The sequence below is a fragment of the Epinephelus fuscoguttatus genome, linkage group LG22, assembly GCF_011397635.1.
Source record: "Epinephelus fuscoguttatus linkage group LG22, E.fuscoguttatus.final_Chr_v1".
Lineage (NCBI taxonomy): Eukaryota > Metazoa > Chordata > Actinopteri > Perciformes > Serranidae > Epinephelus > Epinephelus fuscoguttatus.
Genome location: NC_064773.1, coordinates 30,903,601 through 30,923,407, shown reverse-complemented (window position 1 = coordinate 30,923,407; position 19,807 = coordinate 30,903,601). Strand labels below are relative to the sequence as shown.

At 39.2% G+C, this 19,807-nt stretch overlaps 2 protein-coding genes across 3 annotated transcripts; both read right to left on the bottom strand.

Moving 5' to 3' along the window:
* Window positions 1–1,186: 1,186 nt before the first annotated feature.
* On the bottom strand, window positions 1,187–4,868 carry spx (spexin hormone). Its single transcript, XM_049566477.1, has 6 exons — window positions 4,785–4,868; window positions 4,297–4,380; window positions 4,068–4,125; window positions 3,046–3,108; window positions 2,782–2,868; window positions 1,187–1,251 (listed from the first exon to the last, which is right to left on the bottom strand). Exons 1-6 carry the CDS (start codon window positions 4,788–4,790, stop codon window positions 1,187–1,189), a joined length of 363 nt encoding a protein of 120 aa, XP_049422434.1. The 5' UTR covers window positions 4,791–4,868.
* A 4,054-nt stretch (window positions 4,869–8,922) lies between these two features.
* Window positions 8,923–17,662, bottom strand: golt1ba (golgi transport 1Ba). 2 transcript variants are annotated; one of them, XM_049566476.1, is made up of 6 exons: window positions 17,490–17,662; window positions 16,613–16,704; window positions 14,565–14,743; window positions 14,269–14,350; window positions 13,724–13,758; window positions 8,923–11,761 (listed from the first exon to the last, which is right to left on the bottom strand). In XM_049566476.1, the coding sequence occupies exons 1-5, from the start codon at window positions 17,512–17,514 to the stop codon at window positions 13,750–13,752; spliced, it is 387 nt and encodes a 128-aa protein (XP_049422433.1). In that variant the 5' UTR covers window positions 17,515–17,662; the 3' UTR covers window positions 8,923–11,761; window positions 13,724–13,749. The 2 variants fall into 2 exon arrangements, with proteins under 2 accessions (XP_049422433.1, XP_049422432.1); XM_049566475.1 differs by lacking the exon at window positions 13,724–13,758 and having other exon boundaries at window positions 17,490–17,657.
* Window positions 17,663–19,807: the final 2,145 nt, after the last annotated feature.

Sequence of the window (19,807 nt, the reverse complement as noted above, 5' to 3'; positions counted from 1 at the left end):
TGAGTCAGACTCAAGTTGCAGATCTGAGGACTTAAGACTTGCTTGACTTACATTATTAAAAGACTAGACTTGACTTTTACTTGGTATTAATGACTTGAGACTTGAATTAGTATTGAAACAGATGACTCAAAAGGACTTGGATTTTTAAAATTAAAGATTTGCATTATTCTGGATATTGCAAAGTTATCCATTGTTTTTGAAACACAATTGGCTGATTTCTAGTGCAACTTGGCAACCTACTCAGATGCAGTAGACCAGCCTAGCTTTACACACGGGGCAGCTATCATGAAGGGGGCTGGTCTAAAAATAGTAAAATTTGGATCCAGGATTATGCTGTTGATGATGGTTGTAAGAAGAGAAGTGACATGACCACAACAACATCCAATGTCATGCATCTCTACAAAATCAAAAAAGAAAGTTAGGTGAATGTGTCTTTTTTTGTTAACTTATTAGCTTATTGGCTGATCATAACTGACTTGAGACTTGCTTGACCTGAGCAATGACTTTACTTGTCTTGCTTGACTTAAAGCAGGCACTTGACTCGACTTGGGACTTAATTGTGACTTGAAGGTTAGGATTTGATGCTTGCTTGATACCTGCGCATGTGTGATCTACTCCCTCTTCTTGGCGTGCATGTACTTTTGGCCATACAGTGTATCATATTTATGGACAGATGTAATTGTACATGTAACGTCTCTTTCCCTTATGTTCTATCCTGTTATTTAAAAAAAAAAAAGAGAGAGTCATTCTCAGGATAATTCCCCACCAAAAAATAGTGTATGTACACTAAAAAAAAAAAAAAATCATCTAAAACAAACAAACAAAACAAAAAAAACCCCACCAACTCTTTTTGGTTCCGTTTGTCATTTACATGGCTATATTACAGAATTTTGATTAATTTGTATGCATTGTAATTGATATGCCATCATAAATGCTGTATGTGTTCTACTTTGTAATCACAATAGTAGAACCCTCAATATTTTGTCAAGGAACTTTACAAAACTCAGTCAATCTTAAACCAGTAGTGCTATGAATTCAAACTCTTTTTATTAAAACATTACATTTCAAACATAGTCAGAGAATTCGTATTTACAAAACAGTTGTTTTTCTTCTCACAGAGCTGAACACCTTCGACTGAAAACAAAGACAGTGTTGTCTGGCAGCTTTAAAAATGTATGAAAGACGGTCAGAAGTATTCTCTCTTCCACACTGGCAGCTCCTGGAAATACACTTCATCTGGGTTTTCATCTGCTAAATAAGAGAAAATGACCATTAACTTATAGAATTCAAATATAAGGTTTGAGTCAAAGAAAGAGCAAATCACACAATCACTCATCTGGATGCCTTGAATGCCCTCAAAAGTTTTTCAGTACTCATTTGTCCCTTTTTTTTAAAAACAAAAACAAAAAAAAAAGAAAGAAATTTCATGACCATAACATGCAGTTTTCTTTTTTTACCCCAGTTTCCTTGAATTTCATAAATAAATGACCTTGAAAGTATTGGAAAGACCCTTACATTGGATTTCTAAGTAGTTGTTCAGAGAAAGGACAGTAAGATACTCTTGTGTTTAAAAAAAGAAAACGTCACAAAAATGATGAACTTGAAATCCTACTGTTTTACATTTCCAGTTTGTTTGATTAACTCACTAAAATCTCTGTAAACATTGTCCTTTGTCTGTCCAGCTGTCATAATCCAGAACTCTGATTTTATAAAAACGGTGATACGCTCAATTGGGTGACCTCCAATTTTTCTGTGTGCTCAAAGCAATAAGCTTTATAAGCAACAGAAAACATTTGTTGACTTTTTTGCTTTGGGTCTCACCTCACAGACTACATACAGGCTGCCCATATCCTCTGATACTGGACGCTGTCCAGTGCTGAATTACTGAGGAGTGATGAAAGCACTGTCACCTCTTATACTTTTCTGGGGGGTTAAAAATCAATCTATAGTTTGATTTATGAAATATAAACATCAAAATTAACAATGTGTTTTTTTCAAAAAGTTAAAGCCAGTCTTAATAATACAGAAATTCACACGAATTAAATTGGTTTCCTTTCCAGCCTTTGTTTTCTATTATCATTGCAATCATTTTGGTCATACTCTGCTATTTGCTTTTGATAGAAATATATTGGCTTAATTGTCCTCCCGCATACTGAACTACTACTACTGAAACCAAACCTCAGCTCTTAAAGCTATGGTTGGCAACTTTTATGTTTTAAAAAGTGTCATATTTGGTGAAACTGTCACTATATCCTGATAGTGCTACATGAGACGGATAATATGTGAAAAAAAATAACAACAAGTCAGAGCTGAGGAGTCTCTCACGCAGCTCTCAATCATGACAATCACTGCTAGTGAACTGCGGTCAAATTGTCAAACTAGGCAGCGCTGATCAAATATGATCAATATTTTGTTACCGCATTGCCTATTTCTCGCCTAAAAAGTTTTCAGAAACATATTTTAGTGTACTGTTTAGCTGTAAAACAAGACAGTTTGTGACCTGGCTGCCATATTGGTTAGAAATCCACTCAAAACCAAATACAGCCCGTCAACCTTTCACATGTTGTGGATTCTTACAGGTGCCATCAGGAGCAGTATGTGGAGGCAAAGGAACCTGATTTTTTTCAGATTATCTGTCTCATGAACTACTCTCAGGATATAACGACAGTTTCACCTAATATGACAAACAGCTCTTTTTTTAAAATCAAAGTTACCAACTGTGTCAACCTGCATGTGTAGATGTAGTTGCTGTGTGGCAGCTGGTGCAGATGCTGCTCTCACCTCCCTCTCTGGCCTGTTGCAGGAAGTTAAGCAGGACGGTGGCTGCCTGGTCCACGCTGAGCTTCTCTGTGTTCTGACTGCGGGTCTCTGACAGGGAACAAACACCAGATACAGATTATCTGTCTGCTTTATGTGCCAAAGGTGATTCCAGCTTCAAGACTGTTTTAGGAAGCTTTTGGGGAAATTTCTCCAATAAAATAAAGACGGTTAACAAAGTGTGTTCTAAACTACACAAAGAATTTTTGTTTAGTAATGTTCATGTACCTAAGTGTAATGTGTCATAGACATCTCCTTCTTTTCGGTCCTCTGAGATGAACCTTCGTCCCTCTGGGGGAAAAAATAAAATAAAAAGATGCATCTAATACTCACTTTTTGGAAGGTAATGCCTAGAAACAGATACACAAGGATTCATCTTTCTTCTAGAGTGCTCTTAAATAAGTACATTAGATATAATGAAGTAAATAATAATATCAATAAGCATATAGATTATGTCAAATAAACATGCAGCCCAGAGGCCAGAGGAAAATGTTTCAAGACCAACAAACTACATAACTGTTGTATTTTAGTGAATCATTGCTGTTTCCAGTTGCTTTTAAGGCACCAAGCATGGGAGTTTGGTGGCATCCTGCCACTGTGTTTCCAGCAGCAAAAAAGTGATCCATCACTGTTTTTCCAGTAGGCTTTTTCGGCACAAAAAGCAGTTGTTGGTTTTACAATACATTGCTGCTTTTCCAACAGGGGTTGTGCCACCAATATCAGGTATTTTAGGCCAAAACATGATCTTTTCCTAACCATAACCAAGTTGTTTTTGTGCCAAAACCTAACCACACATTACCCACAGCACTGTTGAAACATAACACTTCAAAACTACATAATAACATGCAAATGTAACAAATCTGTTGTTTGCAGAAATGTACAATGCCAAGACTTATTCTGGCAACTGGGCTGACACATGACACTGTAAGAAATCCAAAAGGTGTTTCAAAATCAGTTCATTCTTTTCATAATAAAAGAGTGGTTTTATCAATTAACAGCAGCTCTTATTTCACAATGATCGTTTTTAAAAAAAAAAAAAATTCTCAAAGTCACAAACTTTGAATTGCTTGTCTTGACTGGATGAAGGGTTCCCAAGGACACATTATGAATTAAAACTGACTGCGGAAAAACTGCATTACATAGTGCGTCTGTCTTTAATCATATTTAAATGTTTTTTTTTTTGTTTTTTTTCTAAAAAATGAACACTTTGAGTCTGCATACAGACATGGGATCATTAGGTAGATACATACGAGTGCCCTTGAGGTACAGCATAGCCTGCGGCGTCCAGTTTCTCCGTTGGAAAGAGCCCTTTAATAAAGAAACAAATCTTAAAGCTGCATATATGTAATGCTTATAGCCCTGCCCTTCTGTAATCTTGCAATCGCATTTCATATTTAGAGCTCTCTTCCTCCAGTTATTAAGTGAAAACATCACTGTGGAGAGTTTAATAAAAAGAAAATTTTTAAAAAGAAGTTTTACCTTCGGTGCGCTCCACGACTGCGAGATAAATGATGCTAGCAGTAACAAGCTGAGCACATAAGTTGATGTGACGGCCTTCAAACCCTGTTGGAGATAAAGGCAAATGGGAAGGAACTTGTAACACAGCAGCGTCCTTCTCAGAGAGAGATTTAATCGGGCATGTGCGTTTTTGGAGCGTAATTTACGCACGGGGTACGCGCATTAGAAGAAGATTAACCAAACGTTGAATTCATTTAGTAACTTTGAAAATTGAGTGCGAGATAGTATAATTGATAAATATGCAGATACGAACCATGTTTTATTATTTATTTTATCAGCAGCAGTCTAATGGTGCGTAAAATGCCAGAAAAGCTTTCTTTCGTTTCAAAGAATTGTCGATTTTTTTAGAAAGCATTTTAATTAAAATATTATTAAGCTTATTTTCTCCAATAAAGTGTAGGAGAAAAACGCATCTCACTATATTCTCCACATCTCTACACTGTACTTACTTTCATGTTGTCGGAGCTCCTGGTGTCCAGCAGAGAGGATGAGAGAGTTGAGGATGCTTGCTGGCGGTGTTCCCTCTCCCTGTATTTATATCCTCCAGGACGGGGAAGCCTCCGTGCTCTGCGCTCCTTCACCACACCAGCAGCGATAGGTCACGCCAATTTGTTGAATCGGGGGCGGTGAGGGGAGTGAATGAACGGATCCATCGATCGATTCAGCTCCTTCCATTGAGAGCTGGCCTGTAAATACTTCTGAATTAAACCTGCTGCCATAAGCACATTCAGCTCCCTCGATGTAGTTTTTCAAAATTACACATGTTGGTGCTGCAGGTCATTGTTGTTAAATGTGGATGGGCTCTGGGGGATGTTGTCACAGTTGATATGAGAGGTAATATGTCCCCCTCCGTGGGAGTATTGATATGTTTGCACCTTGCTCACTGGAGCATGACGAGAAGGAATGAGAGCTGGATTTTATGAATCAAAAGGCCACACTTCCAATTATGAATGTAATTATCCATGAGTGAGTGAGACTGGGAGCACTGAATTTTCCTGTCAGTGATGTCAGACAGTCTAAGTAATACCATTAACTGTCAGGGCAGCACCCCCACCCCTTCCCCGGACACTGAGGCAGGAAGATTGCTACTTTTAGAAATACTGAGGTCATGAGTCCAAGTTTGCCTACCACTGCTGCCCCACTGAAGAATTACCTCAACATGTATAGTGTTTATTAGTTTATTATACTGTCATACACAAGCCACATTTCTTTATCAAACTAGAATTACCGCCTCATGATTGTATACCTATACAAATAAGTTAACTTGCAGTAACAGTTTACAGTAATGTCTGTCTAGACTCATATGTAGCCATGACTGTAAACAATGTGTCAAATATGGATGTTACTGCAGAGATGCTACAAATTCTAAAATGTGAATACTTCACACACATCTTACGATCATCTAATCATCTATACGATCAGCACAGTTTCAAGATGGACACCCAAGATTAATGTCACCAATTCAGTATCTGACCAAATGTCAGTGACCTTTGAACATCAAACAATTCATTACAAAGTCCACATGGGCATTTGTGCCAATTTGAGGAAGTTCCCCGAAGGCGTTCCTAAAATATCATGTTCCTGTGAATGGAATGTATGGATGGATGGACGGAAAACCCCAAAACAAAATGCCTGCGTCCATGGATGTAGCTGGCATAAAAAAGGCTATTGGATTACCAAATTATTAAATTTTGAATTCTTGATTTTTGGTCAAAACATGTTTTGTGAGGTTACATTGACCTTGACCTCAGCCATCAAAAGCTAATCAGTTCATCCTCGAGTTCCAGTGGAAGTTTGTGCAAACTTGAGGAAATTCCCCTCAAGGCATTATTGAGACATCATGCTCACAAGAAGGGGATGGAGTCAAGGTCACAGTGACCTTGACCCTTGACCACCAAAATCTAATCAGTTCATCCTGGGGTCAAAGTGGACTTCTGAGCCAAATTTGAGGAAAATCCATTAAGTCCTTATTGAGTTATCATGTTCATGAAAACGGGATGGACATAAGGTCACAATGACCTTGACCTTGATCACCAAACACTAATTGGTTCATCCTTTAGTCCAAGTGGATGTTTGTGCCACTCTTGAAATACCACATTCACAAGAATGGAATGCATGGATGGACTGACAGACAACCCACAAACAAAATGCCTCCGACCATAGCTGTTGCTGATATTAAAAAGGCCATTGGATTACCAGAATTAATAACTAAGATTCTCCAGAGAGAGTCATAGCAAAATTCAAAATTTATATGCTCTCTGTCCAGTAAAAAATATGTCCAGTTTGGGTTTTTGGGCTAGATTTTAGAGTTTGTCCAGTGGAGTGCCTACATATAAATACAAATAGCAACTGGCTGGTACTTTCAAGATATGGATGAGTGACAAATGAATGGAAAAATAAATATGAAGTGTGTTAGTGATGTAGTGTTCCACTTCAAGCCTCCAGAACACCTTCAGTGCTCCTTGATGTGGATTCTCCTTCTCCTCTACTGGAGGTATGAACAGAATTTTTTAAAAAAAAAAACATTCTGGGGCGTCGGTGGCTTAGTGGTAGAGCAGGTGCCCCATATACAAGGCTGTTGCCGCAGCGGCCCGGGTTCGAGTCCAGCCTGTGGCCCTTTGCTGCATGTCATCCCCCTCTCTCTCCCCCTTTCACACTAAGCTGTCCTATCCATTAAAGGCAAAAACATATTTAAAAAAAAAAAAAAGACATTCTATCATTTTCTCTTTTGTTGTTGATTTACATGATTTTCACACAAATTCAGTATGTATACTACTTAAAAAATTAATGGAACACTAAATTGTGACAGCACTGTATAACGCCGAGTCAGTTCAACTTCAGGGATATCACTCTGTCAATTTAGGAAGCACAGGTGATAGTGAATCAGTTTCACCTGCTTTGGTGCAAATGAACGTGAAAACAGGTGCAATGGAGAGGCAAAAACAAGACAGTCATCAAAAGGGAATGGTTTTGTATGCCGTGGCCACAGACAGTTGCTCTCTCCTTATCTTTCCGGACTGATTTTTCTCTAGTTTTGTGTTCTAGTGTCCTTGTAGCATGAGGCGGTACCTGCAACCCAAACAGGTTGCACAGGTAGTCCAGCTCCTCCATGATGGCATATACATACATGCAGTCACAAGAAGGTTTGCTGTGTCTCCCAGTACAAGAGCATGGAGGAGATACCAGGAGAACGGCTGCTACACGGGGAGAGCTGGACAGGGCCATAGAGGGGCATCGACCCAGCAGCAGGACCGCTATCTGCTCCTTTGTGTGAAGAGGAACAGGAGGACCACTGCCAGAGCCCTACAAAATGACCTCCAGCAGGCTACTGGTGCACATGTTTCTGACCAAACTGTCAGAAACAGACTCTATGAGGGTGGCATGTGGGCCCGATGTCCTCTAGTGTGACCTGTGCTCACCGCCCAGCACTGTGCAGCTCGATTGGTATTCACCAGAGAACACCAGAATTGGTAGGTTCGCCTTTGGCGCACCGTTCTCTTCAAGATGAGCGCAGATTCACACTGAGCACATGTGACAGGAGTGAAAGACTCTGGAGATGCGATGGTGAGCATTATGCTGCCTGTAACATCATCTAGCATGACTGATTTGGCAGTGGGTTAGTGATGGTCTGGGGAGGCATATCCTTGGAGGGTCACACAGACCTCCATGTCATAGCCAACAATACTCTGACTGCTGTTAAGTACTGGGATGAAATTGGCATGGCGATTGTCAGACCTTATGCTGGTGCAGTGGGCCCTGGGCTCTTCCTGGTGCAGGACAATGCCTGGCCTCATGTGGCTACAGTGTGTAGGTAGTTCCTGGATAACAAAGACATTGATGCCATTGACTGGCCCTCTCATTCCCCCAACCAAAATCCAATTGAGAACATATGGGACGTATTGGTGCATCCGACGCCGCCAAGTACAACCACAAACTGTCTAGGAGCTCACTGATGCCCTCATCCAGGTCTGGGAGGAGATCCCCCAGGACACCATCTGCCAACTCATCAGGAGCATACCCAGACATTGTTAGGAGTACATACAGGCATGCGGGGCTCATGCACACTACTGAGTCATATTATAAGTTGCCGTGATAAAATTGATACAAGTTGGATCGGCCTGTGATTTCAATATTTTACTTTGATTTTCGGTGTGATTTTGAATCCAGCCCTCAGTGGGTTGATGATTGTGGTTTCTGTTTACCATTGTCACGTAAATTTGTTCTCAATAACTTATACAATGTACATCAGTAAAAAATTTCCAACTTGGAATAATACATTCATAATTTCCTGAGCAGTGTATTTATACTTACTTATTACTTATTCAGGTTTTTTTTTTGTCATCTATATCTGGCACCAAAGTGCTGGATGGGTTGACTGACTGATTGGCTCACATCACCTACATCTGTTCTTTACTTTTTCAGTTTAGTTTTGAACGGTTACTCTAAAACTGCTCAGACAATATGCAAATATATACTGTGTATATCTATATTTGGTATGTGAATGTTGAGAAATCTGATTTACAGTGAATGTAAAGGGTCAATGGCAAGACAGGAAGAAATTAACAGAAACAATATGGATGGCAGATACAAAGCTAACTTCCATAGTTTATTTACAAAAGTGCCATACAGCAAAACATTGTCATTTCACAGGTCACTTCAATTTTCTGGATACCCTAAACAGAAAAAACCCACAGCTGAAGAGTTCATTTTTTCAGTTCCTGGGTTGTGGTGGCCGATTGATGAACTTCTGAAGAACTCTCTCTCAAAGAAAAAAAGGAGACTTTGAACATTAAAGCTCAACAGAGTTTAAGGACACAGAGGGACTCTCTAAGTGGTATGATCTTATAAAACTAATGCTCATTTAGATATAAAGGGTCTGTAAGTCCACAAGAACGTGAGGCTGCAGCTGCTTCAGAGTGAAAGTTCTCAGGTTTAAAAAGACTTTTACACAAAAACTGGACAGACTGCTCTAAACCACTGAAGTAATATTTCTGAGTAAATAATACATTCTTTAAGTGAGAAATCATGGCCATACCAGTATTTAACATGTTTTAGTCCATATATTGTTTTGTTTTTTACAATTTGGCTCTTTTTTTCATAGTTTTGGCTTTAATAGGACCCACGTTGAAATAAAGCAATAATACCCTTTAATAACAAAAGGTGTACACTTTATATCGCCAACCATTTTCCACAGTATATCTAGTTTTCTACCTCACAGGCAGACACCGGTTCATTTCAGTAAGCTATGAAAAAGCTATGAAACTTCTTGTTGCACCAGAAAGGTTGAGAGACAGGATGGTACAAACATGTATTGAATAAACTGAACCTTGAGTATTTCACAACTAAGCTACCTAGCTTGCTACTAACAGCAAACCAGCTAGCTTGGAGAGCTTTTGTGACCGACTAGCGCTAGCATGTTTCCGGCTGGCTAGTGTGTTAGCTGTTAGCTCACCAACTACAACACTGTTCGAGGTGGCTTTATGAGTGGTCAATAAATTACCACACTTCTAGAACCACCTGAACAAACTTCCCCGTCCATGTGTCATTGTGAATTAGGTGTTGTCACTTTCTGATTTGACCAGTTGTTAAAGGGACAGTTCACCCCAAAATCCAAACTAGGCCTTCATATTTTTCCTCCTTCCTGTATTCCTTTTTAATTATCTAGATCAGGGGTCTTCAACAACAAGGGTTTTTCGCTGGTTTCTGAGGTGGAGGTATGTCTGTTTGAGTCTTTTGTTCAGAAAGTTACAAAACAATCCACTGTGGCTCACAAGAACCATTAGCTTAGTAGTTCACCTCGCTGTATGGAAGGGTGCCACACAGTGACTTAGCGTTTGCTATCTAACATGATTGCACAAGATTCATGGTTTACAGTTAGCCTGTCATTAATACTCTGTACTGTAAATTAAATGTTTTTTATTAATAGGCTAATTTATCCTAGCTAATATATTTGACCCACATTCATGTGTATTTTCAGGCATATTTTAATTAAAAAATAAACTAAATTAAAACTTAAACAATAATTTGGCAGCCCCCCTACAGTAAGTCTGAGGACCCCCTAGTGTTGAGGACCCAGAATGCAGCTTACAATTACAATACAGTTGGAAAAACTCAACAGCAATGTTTCTTTCCAGAAATCATGATGTGGTTACTCATAATAATCTACCGACCTGGTTGTGAGCAGTTTCATGTAGGAACTATTTCCTCGCTACCGAACACCTGCCAACCCTTTTACTAGTCATGGACTGGAGGCTCATGCTTATGACAGCACAAAATGTAAACATTAATAGCATTCTCCTCAGGTGAGCTGTAAAGTTAACTACCTCAGCAGTGCTAGGTGTGCTAGCAGTAGATGCATGCTTTCTTCTATGCAGTGATGCCGTTGGCAGGTGTAGGTTGTTAGAAAGAAAATAGTTCCTACATGAAACTGCTCACAACAAGGTCTGCAGATTATCCTGAGTAACCAGGTCATGATTTCTGGAAAGAGACATTGTTTTTGAATTTATTTATTTTTTGGCTCTTTGAGCACCACAAGCCGAGTGCCATCTAGTTCCATTATATTAGAGAGAAGGCAGACATCTCTACACCAGTTATCTCCAACACTCGGCAACTCACACCAAAACACACTAGACTGATAAACAGCACTACAGGTAAGAGGAAAAACATGTATTTTTGATTTGGGGGTGAACTGTCCCTTTAACAGCAGCATTAGTGACAAATACTAGTATGACCTCATAGCGCCTCACCATAGATTAAGTAAAGCACAGATCATTTAAAGAATAATTTATACTGAAGTACTCATTAGCCAACTGTGAACAGAAATAACGTGTAATAAAGGGAAAATATTACAACAGCCACAAAAAATGAACAAAGTGTCACAGAATAACTGCAAAGAGACAAAATGCTGGACTTAAGCTTTTGTCCAAATAAAGTTAAAGCACAGGCACAGAAATATGGCAACATGACAGGCTGTCGGTCCACTTCTCATCCTTGTGGAGGGTCAGTGGTTTTGTCTGTTTGTTCCACAGAGTAAGAAAGTCACGTAGACAGAGTCGATGGTGCTCTGAGGGAGTCTTCCATCCTCCATTTTCATGTCAGATGCACTCAATGGCGAAGGGATCAATAGCATTTGAAATATTTATTGTAGTGACCTTAGTGACTCCACCCTTTAGTAAGAGACTGGTGGTGCGACGCTCCGATGAACCATTGATTGGTAGCACTGACCAGTGAAACTGTAGACAGACATAAAGCAGTCTTTGCCTGCTGGAGGAGGGGAGGAATCTGAACGTATAACCTTAGCGGCTTTAAATCAGCCCAATGGGAGATTGTGTAGCTCTATAAAACCTGCTGTACTCAAACAGCCTTCTCTGGGTACAAAGAGTCACTGTTATACCATGGTGTTGCTCTCGCTCGCTTGATCCACATACTGAAAGAAAAGAAAAAAAATCACGTTAAGAGGCAGTTGATTGATTTTCAGCTCTCCCATGTATAAAGCATGATCTGACTGACACACACACAAACACACACACACTTGTGAGCTTTTGATGAGATGCAAAGTGTTAGTGTGGATTAATCCGATGACTGACTGCATTGTCTGCCTGCTATCCTGAAGCATATTATAATGGCAAGCATGCATGACTTAAGGGGACACACCACAGGTGAACAGGACAAACAGAATTACTCTGTCACTTTTGGTTGTATTCTTATTACAATTTGGAAATGAAATGAAAATTTTCATTGAAAATGTGCAAATTTGTGCATAGGTTGAGTTCTGTTTTAATTGTGAAGAATCATTCAACAGGTTATAATTTAAAGAACACAAGAATTTGATTCATTCATTTTGATAATATCTCATAAAACAACAAACTAAACTTCACATATAAGCCTAATGACTTTAGTTGGGGTTCCATCCATATGTATCACAATGTTCAATAAACTGGTGAAAGAAAATGAAAATTTATGTACTTTTCCATCCACTACTGTTATGTGAAAATTAGGAGTTGGTTCATCAAGATAAGCAACAGGTGGCGCTAAGTCTCCAGCCTGGTGCCATTGTACCACTGCAGAAGAGCACCTACCAGAATAATAAAATCAATAGCTTCAGTCCACTTTACTGCAAAAAAATGACTGAAATATGAACAGACTGAAAACTTTATCTTATTTAATAAAACAGATGTTGACAAAGTTTTGCTTTAGGGACATAATTTGCAGTTGAAAAAAGGTAGTAATTGCAATGTATGTAATTACAATACTCAGCACATCACAAAGCATTTAAAATCAGCATTTAAAAGTATCGTGAAAACATCCTATCATGGGGCCTCTGCTCATTCCCACCCTGAGTATTTAGAATAGAAAACTGGAGTAAAGCTAATTCTTTTCGAGGGAAAACGGTGTTTAATGGATTTGCTGACAGAGGTGAAATAACGATGCACGCAGCTTTATATGTGAGTTTAACTTTGTGAATTTATCAAACACTAAAACCCACAAGGCCTGACTCAGCAATTTTACTAAAAACTGATGGTTTTTATTCTGAAAAGTGTTAGAAAGGATACAGAGTTGGTGGAAATAAGTCTTTTGTTGGGTGGCAGACCCATGTATTAAAGAAAAATATGTAAGAATACATCTGTAATTCATACAGAGAGGTGAAAAAATAACTTTTAACTCTGTGTGATAGGCTTACATGAACTCAATTACTTACGGGGTGGAAAATAATTCATTGTTATAAGAGGCTATAAAAACTCAAGTTTGTCAAGCATGGATTTGGCTTATTTTCCTTGGTTAATACTTTTGGAGACATCCCTATATAATATAACTTAATGCGGAAATACATAACTATTCAGCCAGCGCTAGCTAGCACTGTCTACTTAGCAGACGCAGGCATTTATCTTGTCTTGTCCAATGTGTCGGAAAAGTTGACGTATGATCCAGCAGCCAATGAGGCGTCTATGTTTATCTATGTTACCAGTTTGCTTGCCAGCTATAGCAGATCACAAACTTCCCCTGCTAACAGTCACTATGCCATCACCCTTCCTGCAGGACCCATTTTGAGAGGCTGAAGAGATACATTTTTCTGTGCAACATTTACTTCCCATGCACATATTCTCAATAAAAGTCTCAATAATAGTTCAAAGGCTGCAGAAAATGTTGAAAGTACCATTAAATAAATAACCTGGACTTTGTAGTTGCCTTTGAATCTTGCTCTACCTACGGTGTGTGCCTTTAAAGTCAAATGAACATTAAGGTTTATTCTTAAAAAAAAAAAAAAAAGGATTAGCAGATCTCTAACCAAAGTATATATTTCCCCTTTAATCATGAGGTAATTGTTTACTAGATACTGTAAAGCGTATTAAATATGTTAGCATGCAAGGGAAAATCGGCAGTGACTGACCACGACTGCTGATTGTCCTCAGAGCCTTACGAAGGCTTTAATAAAAAACAAAGACAGAGAGACATTCACCTCAAAACAAAGCTTCGCACACAACAGCATGGAAGGAGCATGTCCACTAGCCACAACACTAACTATGTGTCTGCTAACTCATAGCTCTAGATGTAAATGGGTACCAGTCCCAATTGGAGACCTCATGAGACTGGGGTTAAAGGCCAGATGACCCTCATATCACTTCATTTCTGAAACTACCTTTTTGATGTTGATATACCACAACATTCTTGCCATGTATACTCAGATCTTGTGATCACTGAATTAATCTCTGACTAGATTTGCAGGGAGTTTCCCAGTGGTTTACTAACCCAGACAAACTGACAGTTTCAGCCAGCTGTAATGTGCAGGAGCTGAGCTGTCACTGGATCGGGGCAGTTTGGTTAATCTGTTGTAGCTGCGGTGTTTGAACAGAGTGATTAATAAACAAGAAAAAGCCATGCTGCGTGTGGACGAAGCAGAGCTGCAGGATCGCTGCAGTGCTGGGTAATACATACTGCACTGATGAAGGGCAGGTTTAGGATGGAGCCAAGGACAGGTATTCTTCTGATAAAGCCCACTACAACTGGGAAGAAACCCCTGGATAGGATGAGAGTGAAAGAGAAAGGGAGGAGAAAAGACAAAGACAGTGAAGTCAGAGTCCAAATAAAGAGAACTGCACTAAACAGAGGATGACAATTTATGAAAAAATAATAACATCTAAACATGTATAAATGATTTGGATCTTGTAAAATAAGAATGATGTCCAGAAAGTACAGTAGTTTATTATTATTTAGAGTTTCTTTACCCTTACCTAAACAAGAGGAAAAAGCCGTAGACCTCCAGCACAACTCCGATGATGGGCCAGCCAATCAGCACCACAAACACACCTCCCAGGAAGAAACTGGTGGCTTTCATCTTGTGCTTCTGGAAGAAGAAACGGAAGGTCCTCTCCAGGCCAATGACGAAAGCAAGTCCAGCAACAAACAGGATCTACAGTGTAAGAGGGGGGTGTCAAATTTGGTCCAATATTTGTCCTTTGAAAGTGCAGGAACAACTCCACCTTTTCCTTTATCCTGATTGAGGAGTCTATTTCAATTTTAGCCCCTTTCTCTGCTGCACCTTGCATGCAGCATCCAATCAGACTGCAATAAAGCATTGGTTAGTGCTGGTATAGTAGAACTAGGGATAAAATTTAATTTAATGTTATTAATGTTTACCTTAATTCTGTAATTTTACATGAAGTACGTGGGGTGCTAATCCATAGGATATTATACAAATGTGGTATGAGGACACATCGATGTCAGAAACAATTCTAGCAAAGAAACAATATTAGAGACACATTTCTGAGACTCCTCTTGATCTGACCCAGTTGTCAAAATAAATTTGATCTTTTTATAGCCAGTATTTGGCAACTGACATTTTGCAGATCACATTTAGCAGGATTACACCACCTATTCTTAAATAAGATATATATATATATAACTACTGTGAGGGGGCACTCAACTGATATCAAGATAGGGTGAGAACCTGTGAAAACTGTCTTGTGCTGCTCTGGAGGAGCTTTGTCACATCTGAGAAAATAACCCAGATGATGTCATAGTGACGGCATTGGGGTTATTTCAGTTTTGGCTTGGGGACTTCAGACTGGCCCACATAAAAAGATTTTTCAAATCTTAACAGATGTTGGAAATGTAATGATAAATTTGACTATTCTGCTCCTATAGTGTGTGCGACAGCCATGATTTGGCCAAAACAGCACACCACACACTAACAGATTACACTCACTAACAACCAAAGTCCGGAGACTCAAAACTGGAAATCTTGAAAATTTCTCACAATTAAATGTGACTTCAGAACAAACAAGATGGCAGAAGTCAGGCAGGAAGAACTAACTGTTAGTATGTGCACTACTTTTTACAAAAAAATTCAGGAAGACAAAAGAAAAAAATCTGAATAAAGTAATGGAGACAGCATGAACATGGATTGTACAAGTTACAGCTCCAAGTTGGAGGTGAGTAAATTCTGAGTTGAATCCCATTTGACATTGCATTAAAACTCTCTGACACCTGCAGGACTGCTGGTTGTCTTTGGGGTTCCACTCTCACAACAGGGACACTGAACAGCAAACATATTGAATGTGTTTACAATTTGAAATCGATGCAGCCATCAAAAAAACAAGGCTTTGCTGGCTACTGTCGGGAGGGTGGAATGGGGCCAAAACTAGCCTGATTTTCATGTAGGGTGTACCCAGCATTAAACAGAAAGTATTAATTATGAAATAGGGGGTGTGGAGTTTAAAGACATCCAAGTTTACATGGCAGGGAGGAGCTAACAAAGAGATGATATGGAATTGCATTGTAGGAAATGTGTGAGCCAGTGATTTTGAAGGTCTAACCAAGGTAAGAGCTCATGATATCTGCTGCTTCAGTTTTTAATCTGTCACTTGTGAGTCCCCCAATCCCAACAGTGAGAGACAACAGAAGAACAGCAAAGCTAGGAGTTGTTGAGAAAGCTGTGCAGCAAAATTTCAAGAACATGTCAGTCAGCAAGTTTTGATACTATCAAGGACTCATGCAGGTGGTTTTACTGTACAACAAACACAGTGTTTGCAAACCTGTTTCTACAAGTGCGCTGAATCTGTCTTGAACTGACTTAATCAGCACTATCAACCAGGTGAGACCTGATAAACTGCTCCTCTTTTGTGAAAAGCAGAGGATGGACCTTCATGTTAATAATATATAACTTGAGGACAGAGTGCTTTCCAGGGTCAGCACAAGCTCTTATGGAGGAAAGATAGCTGCATCTGTATGTTTCTCAACATTACTTATAATAACAGTTCAATGAAGCAGAAATACTCACATTCCCAATAGCCAGGAGTGCTTTGTCGAAGAAGAGGATCATCCCAAAGAAGAGGAAAAACACGCCGAAGCCTGTTAATCCCATTCCAATCTCTGCAGGACACACACATACCACAGTAAAATTTAATTACTCCATCTGAGATAGCCACTGAAGTGTAGAGGCTTGCTTTGCATGTCACTGACTGTTCAACTCTTAGGAACAAGTGGAAATCACCTAGAAAGTGTGATTTGTATTGTTATGGGTGGCCAGTTCAAACTAAACTTATTGTTACAGAGAGCTGCTATAGAGAGAGATAGGCGATGATGTAAGGTTTAACAGGTCCCCAGCTGTTTCACAGCCAAGGCCACAATCAGTTTGTCATCTAGATAAATATCTGGTGAATGCAGCACACTTTGTCCTGTATGTCATACTTGTCAATGATCAACTTAACTGAATGGTTTCAGTATTTAACCTGACAATACCTCAAAGTACTCCGTTCATACATGGAAAAACAGTTAGGTAAACAAATAAAGGTCAATATTTCAAGTTGAACCACATTCAAACTGAACAGTAATTTCACTGAAGCTTCCTTTAGACCTCCGTTGTTCCCTCTGTATTTGAAGCTAGTTACAGCTTTTCAAATGCGGAATTAAAACATGGCCGTATGTTATCTACAAGTAAAAGGCTTGCCAGGAGCAGCACAAATAGTAGCAGGAGGTAGCTATTAGCTTTCTGGGCCACAGGTTATCGTTATGACACACCATGAGAAAAAAAACGAAGCTAACTTTCCGAGCTACGAATGCTAACTGCTAGTTAACCAAGTGGTGCAGCTGAGATAATGCCGGTGTCACACAGAGAGCAGCAGCTCACAGAGATGCTCAAACACAAGGAGTCTTACTTTGGGAGTCCGTTAACGAAATCATCTTGACGCCGAATAAACGGGTGAAGATTAAACAGAAACAGAAAAAATATTATTGTGGCATTCAAGTACTCCTCCTGGAACAATTTGGATGACAGCTGCCACTGCAGCAACAGCCACGTCTTCCGGAAACACACCTTCTCGCGATGTCATCTTCCGGAACAACGCCGTGTCGCATTCAACGTGGCAACTTCACCTTCGTTCTTCACAGAGTTGCGAAGTGAATCATGAGCTAATTTGGACAATGGTATGTGACCTGTGTGACTCACAGTTGAAAGTTCCAACTGTACTATTTGGATGAGTACGAAACTCAACAGGAGAAATGATTGAGAACGCATAGTTCTCTGAGAAAAGAAACCAGAAGTGTGTGTACATCATGGTGTACATAAAAACTTTGAGGTTGATGTTAACTACGACTCCCTAGATGCATTTCGTCAGCAAGAAACATCCAATCAGTATTCGTGGAAAGAGCTGAGCTGGAGCAAGCGCTGCTAAACTTCAAATTCACATGGCATTAAAGGAGAACTACACACATTTTCTAAATTCATAAATGTTGTTCCTATGGTCTGAGACCATCCAAAAAACAAATATAAACAACTATATCCCAAATCCATAAACAAGAATGCTAAAACTCAGATTTATGTTGTCTTCAAGTGTGGAACTGCTCCACAGACAATGAACTGAGATAGAATCAGAAATACTTTATTGAGTCTGGAGGGGAAATTATGATTTATTGCAGTCGCCCCAATGTAAAGAATAGATAATTATAAGTAGGAAAAGACTATGAAATAGAACTATGTAGATATAAAGCAATAAAGTACAATAAGATATAAATACATATACAAATGTGCATTATGCTACAATGTTTAACACTAGTACATATAAAATTGAGAATAAAACATATATGTTTGTTAATGTATAAAACATGTACAAATATCTGCATTGTGCTACATTACACTGTATAAAATGATGTCACAGAAATATAGAATATTTATTATGCTATAATGTTGACTACAACATATACATCAATAGAATAAAGATAAGAATAAGAATAAACATAATAAGTATGTACAGTATATATTTTACAGAATAAATATATACATTCAGATCAGCGGTCTCCAACCTATTTCCTTAAGGAACCCCTTTTCTATCAATTAGTCAACTGATGACCCCTACATAAGTGACATATTCTATGCATATTTCATATTTTATTTAATGCATATCAATAACATTACAGAGCAAAGGACAAATTATACAATCAATCAAAATAGTGAATGTAGTAACTGCAGGAAGTTTGTGTAAAACAAGCAATTTGTATGAATTTTGAGCAGATTCTTTTTGGATATTGCACCAGAGATGACTTTTCCTGATACTTTTTAGGGACTCTTTTGGGGACTTATACAATTCTTTGTCTGTATTGTTTTTTTTTATATATATATAGATAGGCTATCATTCATTCATTCATTCATTCATTTTCTGTAGCTGCTTATCCTCTTGGGGGTTGTGGATGTGTTGCCTATCCCACCTGACACTGAACAAGAGGCAGGGTACACCCTGGACAGGACAGCAGACCATCACAGGGCTGACACATAGTGACAACCATTCACACTCGCATTCACACCTTGTTCAACATGGCAAACCACCTAAATACTTGAAAGACTCGCGATTTGACATCTTTAGCAAGTGAGCTGCTGCTGGGAGCATCACAACTGAGAAACTCCCCCCGACAACAGGAGCTGCAGGACAACACTCTCTCTGGGCTTACCTCCAGACTAGGGACTGGCTCATGCTGCAGAGTCTATCGTCAGATGCCCTGAACTATGGATGGCAACTCACTGAGCAAGGATATGCACCGGTTCCTTCAACAGACCCCACTGCACCAGACTACCTCCTGTCAGCTGCAACTGTGCAGGCGACTGTAGCACACTCAGGTGCTGCTGTAAAAAGCAAGGAGTCAGGTGTATCTCAGCTTGTGGCAACTGTCATGGCAACTTTTGCCAGAACATTAACCAGCCAAATGACAAGATGAGTGAGGGAGATGCTGTGGAGTTTGATAAATAAGATTGACTAGAAAACTGATAAAACAATGTTTCCACTGAGTTCAGTTAATTATGTCAATAGAATACATTTTATGTGATCAGGGAGTGATTTTTTTCTGATAAATAATGGCTGGAATCAATTCAGCACCCCCAAAAACCCTAGATAGACATCTCACAAGCTATTACTGGCAAAAGTTTATTTTCCCATTTTTTGCCTAGGTCCTCTGAGCACCCTGATTTAGATTGGCTCCCCAGAAT

Coding starts and splice junctions, on each gene's coding strand:
- spx (XM_049566477.1), bottom strand. Junction 2,869..3,045: donor CTATGACACATTACACTTAG/GTACATGAACAT, acceptor GTTCCCTGTCAG/AGACCCGCAGTCAGAACACA. Junction 1,252..2,781: donor GCAACAGGCCAGAGAGGGAG/GTGAGAGCAGCA, acceptor TCTCTTATTTAG/CAGATGAAAACCCAGATGAA.
- golt1ba (XM_049566475.1), bottom strand. CDS start 17,514: ATGATTTCGTTAACGGACTCCCAAA. Junction 14,744..16,612: donor CACTCCTGGCTATTGGGAAT/GTGAGTATTTCT, acceptor CTTACACTGTAG/ATCCTGTTTGTTGCTGGACT. Junction 11,762..14,268: donor ACCTGCCCTTCATCAGTGCA/GTATGTATTACC, acceptor CTTTTCTTTCAG/TATGTGGATCAAGCGAGCGA.